Source organism: Pollachius pollachius (assembly GCF_949987615.1).
Source record: "Pollachius pollachius genome assembly, chromosome: 20".
NCBI classification, from domain to species: Eukaryota; Metazoa; Chordata; class Actinopteri; order Gadiformes; family Gadidae; genus Pollachius; species Pollachius pollachius.
Genome location: NC_136953.1, coordinates 17,019,611 through 17,026,751, shown reverse-complemented (window position 1 = coordinate 17,026,751; position 7,141 = coordinate 17,019,611). Strand labels below are relative to the sequence as shown.

Here is a 7,141-nt window from a genome sequence, read left to right as displayed (position 1 = left end):
TCAAATTTATATCTTTTTTTATTTCTTTTTGTTTTTTTGCCAATATTGCCAATATTTGTTTTCTTCTTTCAATGACATACGGCTTTGAGCATGATCGGACACTGCAATATGTACAAAAAACAAAAAACTATTGTATGTTATTATATAAAAAAACTGTCCCCTTGTTTTTTTTTTCATTTTGACGTTATTGCTAAATGTTACAAACGGCACAGGATTCTACCATCAGCAACCCTTTGAGAGCAGTCTACTACCACAATGACTCTGTTGACCGTTACTAGTACACATAGGAGAGAGAGGGGGAGGGGGGGGAGAGAGAGTGGGAGAGAGAGAGAGAGAGAGGGAGGGAGAGAGAAGGCAGCCAGATTCAATGAAGCGAAATCTGGCTGAGGCAAAGCGAAGCGTAAACCAGCATCGAACATTCCCCAGCTGGAGAGAGCACTCTGCGTCCTCACTGCCAATCAGTCTTTAAGGAGGACGGTTGGGTTCCCCTTTAATGGCTCCATACGCACACACACGCACGCATGCACACGCACACACACACACGCCTCTTTTTAAAAAGCTGCCTCGCCTGCGCCGTTTTTTATAGCAGTGCATGAAAACTGTTATAAAAACACATTTGGTATATTAGAGGACACACACACATTATTCAGAGCATCACAGCTGCTTTTTGAATCAGAACAAACATGATGATTTGATTAGACAGGTAAATAAAAAACAATAAAAACAGGAACAGATCTGCTGTTAAGTGACAATGTTTTTCCAAAGCGCTGCGGATGCGTACAGAATGAGATGTCAGACCCTAACTTTATTTCTCCGTCGCTCCTTTTGAAAAAGCTATGTAGCCATGGTAATGGAGGAGGAGGAGGTGGTACAAAAGGCGTTACATGGGGGGAACCCCCATGACGGTGACACGGGAAGAGGGTGGTGATGCTGTCTCACGGCCACCTCCCCCATCCCTCCCTCGGCCACAGCTCAACACTCAAGTCTCAGAAGAGTAAAAAATAAAATAAAAAAATCAACCGTTGTAAACTGGGGGTCCGCTCAGATTGTCAAAGGGATGTTTGAGACAGACCACAGTGGGGGTGGGGGGGGTCACCCCCATATTAAACAGCAGAGCCCAGGGGAAGACGTAGAGAGTAACACAGACCCCGCTCAGGTGGAAGGATTCTACAGTAAGTTTTGGTGATGGCTATCCTAAAGAGTAAAGGTTTCAGGCTGGCTGGAAAGTGGATTTTCACAATAAAAGTTGTAAAGAAGAAGAAGCGCTAATTCGACAGATGCTACCGTCGATGCTAACACCATATTATATATACAGAAAGTATCGGCTGATAGCACCTAGTTTTGGACTTTTCTCGGACAGGAAGTGGGCGGTTCTTTTAAATACGACCCAGCATGTGATATAAAGCACTTGGTTGACTTTTTTTGTTTCATTTTGTTTTTTTACATTTTTTACATAAAAAAAGTGGAGGCTATGTATCAATAATTTAAAAATATTAATATTACAATGTAAAATATTTAACATCATTGACAAGGTAAGGGCAAGGTTACTTTGGGGGGGGGGGGGGCATAATTTATATATAACTTGTCTTTAATTTGAGTGTGCAAGCGAACCCCTTCTTTTTGTTCCTTGCAGAATTCAAGGTGGTGGTTTCAGGTGGAGAAGCTTCTGGAACCAGATATTCATGACAACAGCTCCCTAGTGTAGTCCAGCATTCAATCATACCAAAAGCAAAGCAAATTTTTGGTGTGGCGCGAACACTTGAAGTCAGAAAAAGACGTGACTAGATGCTCTTTTTTGGCGCAAATGGCACAAACGACGCAGTTCACGCAAAGTTTGCGATATTTGTTTCAAATTTCGCAAATGCGCCTGATTTACGTGTTCGCTCAGTTTGAATACTTTAACTTTGGAACAAATTGAGCTCGGTGCTGAATCGGTGGCGAGGGGAATGTTCGCTGGGTGTTTGGCGGGAACACCGCTCCGCTCTGGCAGCAGCGGGCTGGAGTTCTGTCCAGATGACGTGGAAGACGGCCGGACAGACGTTTCTGCCAGAGAGACGACCACGAGCGACGACAACACAAGTGGTTAAACGCACACTTTCAAAATGGAGTTCAGACTCGATTTTTCATTGTAGTAATCCTTTTTCTTTTGAGCCTTGATCCTGCTTAGAACACACACACACACACACACACAGCTGGCTGGTGAGCTAGTGGTCAGGCAGACATTATGCAAGCGAGAGGAGAGCAGTATTGCTGAATGTTTGGAGACTCATCGTCGGACGTGAACACATAAAGAAGGCCTTTTTTAGTTTTCGGTTCTTCCTCTGGAAACCTAACATCACGAGATTCGAAGACAAGTGTGGCTGTTATGTAATCGTGAGCACACACACAGACACACACACGCACAGGTTTCTGCTAATTCAAAACCTCTTTTTCCAAGAAAAGGTGGGAAGAACCAAAGGTCATAGCGCTCCGAAGTTTGTACCACGAAAATAAATGGAAGGTCATCGGTCACCATAGTAGCAAAACAACAGAACAACAACAACAACGACAACAACAGCGACAACAAACAACCAACCAGCGTGGGAGGCTGAGTGGAGGCCAGCCGCCTCAGAAGGCAGTTTCACTATCGGCCATCTTGTGTTGTTTTGTTTGTTCGAGCAGTCACACAAAATGGAGGACGATTCACAGCAGGTGGCGCTCGCCGCGGGACGCCACCCGAGGACGGGGGGGGAGATTATCTTTGATATTTTAGTAAGGCCACGTCACATCGGAAGTGTTGGGTTCTTTTCAAAGGGCTGGGTTGCACTTTTTACTGATAAGAGAGGAGGAGGAGTTATGGAGAGAATAACAGAGGACCGCTGGCGGGTTCTACGCCGGCGTAAGAACGGGGGGGTGTGGTGGCGAGAAGGACGACCACCGATAAAGATGTCCGCCGTGTGCAGTCACACCGGCGTCTGATATGCGGTTGGTGGGAGAAGGCGCGCAGCGAGACGACAGTGCTAAGGCTAGCCTCTCAGCTAAGACTGCCCAGCCGCCGGTCAGCAGCTGATTGGTCGTTTTTTTCTTGTGTAACAGTTGGAAGGTATTCTTTTTTTTTCTATGGATCTATGGATTTCCGGAAGCGTTCCCATGGCAACCAGGTGAGAGACATCCAGGCGGGTATTTTTTCTGTGTTTCTCGTTCGTTACGAACGCAGGCAAGGCGAAGGCGTCGCTTAAAGCTTTTTTTTCTCTTCTTTAAAAAAAAAAAAGGATTACAAAAAACAGGCCCTCAGAAGTAGATCCCTAAAGAACCGACGGCAGAGCCCCGGGCCCCAGCGGCGGTTCGCCCTGAAGCACCGGGTTCTACTGATGCGGTCGTCCTCAGAACACAAGGCAGGCGACCAGGAGAGAGACGACAGCGCCTCCACAGTACAAAAGAATCATATCAAAAGGTTTGGACCTCAAAGGAAACACAGGAACCAAAACCAACAGAAGGACCACCTCACAGGAGGAGTAGAAACTATTTGGTAACAAAAATGTACTATAGGTTGTAATAAAAAATAAAGGTATAGGGAAAATGTACCTTTTCACTAAAGCTTATACAAGATTATTGGTCCGTAAAAACGAGGCGCCAGCCGAACAAAGGGTTGTGCCGGTTTCACACAATGGCCGCCGCCTCCTCACCCCTCCAGCCACAAGACACCCAGACCGGGAGGGGGAGATGGGGGAGACGGGGGAGACGGGGAGCACACAGTGAGGGGTCTGTACAGGGTGGACGTGATGTGGTTCTGGTTGGATGCTGGCAGGCTAGGCTAGTAGGCAGGCTAGGCTAGTCGAAGGTGCAGAGAGCTGGGGGTGGAGTCAGGGGCGGACCCTTCTCATTCACAATCAAGAAGTGGAATTCCGGAAGCCTGGCGGGAGAGACCAAGTGGAAGGGGGGGGGGGGGGGGCGGGGATGGCCGACGACCCGATTGGGCAACACGTATCTTTAGTTACAATCGGTCCACGACGTATCTGCAATGTTGCAGCTTCTTTGAATAAAAAAGTACGAAAAGGAAATAAAATATAAAAACAAATCCTTGATTATTCACGTCTCTAGGTTTGTCTTCTTTGTTCTGTTCCCTCGCTTTTTTTCTCTCTTCTTTTTTTCAAATCCCAAACGAAAGCGAAGTAAAACGATTCAAATATGCAGCACTGCGGAGAGAGTTCACGTATTTTCTGTGTTTATAATGTTCCCCGTGAGTCCTGGACGACCCCGGCTCTACCGGTAATATCCCGGCATTTTACCAGTAATATCCCGGCCCTTTACCGGTAATATCCCAGCATTTTACCGATAATATCCCAGCATTTTCCGGCAAAATCCCGGCGTTCTCCTCCATTGCCGGCGTTCTCCCGTCGTGCTGTTAAGAGACCAGCGCCGCGGCGGCCGTGGCCGAGGTCGTGACCCCGGCATTGCCGCCGTACACGCTCACCTCCTGGCCGCCGCCGCCGCCGTTGTTGTTGTTGTTGTTGTTGGCATTGAGCAGGCTAGCGCCGCCGGCCCGGAGGATGGCGCCGGCAGCGGTGCAGTGCGGCCGCGGGCCGGGCTCCGGCGTGTAGGTGAAGGTCAGCGTGGTGGAGTAGATGATGCCGTCGTTCCTCACCAGCGTCACGGGGACCTGCACCGGCTGCCGCACCCAGCGCCAGCCCTCACGGAACGCAGAGATGTCCGGCACCACGCACAGCATGCTCTCTCCACACCTGGGTGGAGAGAGAGAGAGCGGGTGGGAGAGAGAGAGGGTGAGAGAGAGTTAGAGGGGGTGAAGGTGGGAGAGGGAGAGAGAGAGGGTGAGGGTGGGAGAGGGTGAGGGTGAGAGTGGGTGAGGGATGAAGAGACAGAGAGAGAGACAGAGAGAGAGAGAATGTCTGTTAGCATCTGTTAAAGTCCATACATAATCAAAGCTATGGGATTATTATTTTAACATAACCGTTACCTTAAAGGTTGACTACAGACTAGTGAGTCTGCTGCCACCTAAAGGCTAACAACATAATTGCACGTTGACAAGACTGATGAAAGACAGTTAGTTTGTCTTGGCACTGGGTAATGTAAAAAGTTTAGTCTGCACGGTTCAAAGGAAGGCTTTCACGAAAAAAAGACCTCTAATAGCAATGGACTGAACTTCACCCAGAAATCAATCCAGACTCATTCACTTAGCAGTAATTCAATCCGTCGTGACTGGGGAAGAGATCTCAGAGTCTGTGGCTGCAGGGTACGGGTGGAGGGGGGGGTAGAGAGATAAATAGATCTGCAGTGATGGACTCTTCTGAACGTTAGAGTTCATTAACGCCAGTGTCGCCCCCTGGGGAGGGGAACGGGCATAACTGCTGCTAACTGCTATCAAGTCAAGCCCTATGAATAATAAATAATGAATAGAGGATGATTTAACGATTGTGTAAAGTATGTAAAGTTCAGGGTTGTTCGTCACCCTGAACCTGAGCGGGAGCGACAAGGCACTGAGGAGGGGGAGTCCAGACAGTCAGACGAGGAGAGCAGAGGGCCGCAGGCGCTCCTCTGAAGAACCAACGCTGATTCACCGGCTAATGAAGCGCCTCTCTGACCAACGCGCACGCTCAAGAGCTCTCTATCTCTCCCTCTCTCTCTCTCTTTCTCTCCCTCTCTCTCTCCCCTCTCTCTCTCTCTCTCTCTCTCTCTCTCTTTCTCCTCCCTCTCTCTCTCCCCCTCTCTTTCTCTCCCTCTCTCTCTCCCCCTCTCTCTCTCTCCCTCTCTCTCTCCCTCTCTCCCTTCGCCTCTCCCTCTCTCTCCCTCTCTCTCTCCCCCTCTCTCTCTCTCTCCCCTCTCCCTCTCCCTCTCTCCCTCTCTCTTCCCCTCTCCCCTCTCTCTCCCTCTCTCTCTCCCTCTCCCTCTCCCTCTCCTCTCCCCCTCTCTCTCCCCCTCCCCCTCTCTCTCCCCCTCCCCTGGGGCCAGGGATTTCTATTTAAATGGACCAGACTGAACCCTCTGTCTGAGTTTAGCGTGTCTCAGCGTCGGGGTCGTTCTCCCCCTCGTTCCTCTCTCTCACACTCTGGGTTTGAAATAGGGTGATGGAAAAACTGCGACCTTCATCGTTCAGGATAGGAATTAAATAGTATTCTCTGTTACAGCCAAGATTTCCTTTAGTGTCCTGAGTGGGAAAACTGGCAAAATGGCGGCCACTTTATATTAATGAGTCTAACTGGCGAGAAGAGCAACCGCCCATAACGGGGCAGTCGCTAATGAGGGCTATGAAAGGCTTGGAAACGCACGGATCAGAACACACACACGCACGCACACACACACACCTGTACATGGTCTCCGCCTCCACCTCTCCGAACCACACCCTCAGGTTGGTGGTGAAGTTCTGCCCCGTCAGTTCAAGCATGGCCACGTCTCCGCCCCCGTTCAGCTGCACACAGGGAGCCAATCACAGCGGACTTGTTAACCAGGAAGTTCTTACACACAGTGAGCCAATCACAGCGGATTTGGTAACCAGGAAGTAGAGAGTTAAAGTAATTAGCTTAAATATATTTTTTGCAATCTTGTAGAGGCACCATCAACTGCTGCAAAGGAACACCAGTTATGGTACCCAGTACAAAGGGCCTCTCCCAGTACAAAGGGCCTCTCCCAGTACAAAGGGCCTCTCCCAGTACAAAGGGCCTCTCCCAGTCCCCAGTCCCTCCCCCAGTGCTCCCAGTCCCCCTCCTAGTCCAAGTGCCTCTCCCAATCCCTCTCCCATTCCCCCTCCCAGTCCTCCCAGGTTACCTGCAGGCTCTCCACCACGGGCGTTGGCGTCAGGGGCCCGTGCACGGGGCCCATGCCCTCGTAGAAAGTGTACTCGGCCTTGTCCGTGCTGATGATCGTCCAGGACGCCCCATCGTTGATCATCTCCTTACAGGGCTCCTTGGGGCAGGGCGTGGCCTGGGGGCGGGACAACCAGAGTCAGCCGACCAATGGGGAGTCAGACCGATGGGAGGATTACAGCGTATCAATGAGACGAGCCAGCCGACCAATGGTGACTCAGAACGCATGACAGAATAATTAAGTTATGGACTTGATAAACATTAAAAATAAATAAATAAAATGTTGAACAGATTTATTTTGCTTGCCGAGTAAAATAAGCATATTAGACTTAAAAAAAATTCAG

General features: G+C 49.5%; 1 protein-coding gene across 1 annotated transcript in view; it reads right to left on the bottom strand.

The window, feature by feature from the left end:
- The window catches only part of rbpjb (recombination signal binding protein for immunoglobulin kappa J region b), a 33,417-nt gene continuing 26,276 nt past the window's right edge, over nt 1–7,141 (bottom strand). The window contains exons 4-6 of the mRNA XM_079757692.1: nt 6,760–6,922; nt 6,300–6,403; nt 1–4,721 (exon numbers count right to left, since the gene is read on the bottom strand). Of these exons, the coding sequence (XP_079613818.1) occupies nt 4,385–4,721; nt 6,300–6,403; nt 6,760–6,922 (604 nt within the window). The 3' untranslated portion in view covers nt 1–4,384. The remainder of the gene's footprint in view (nt 4,722–6,299; nt 6,404–6,759; nt 6,923–7,141) is intronic.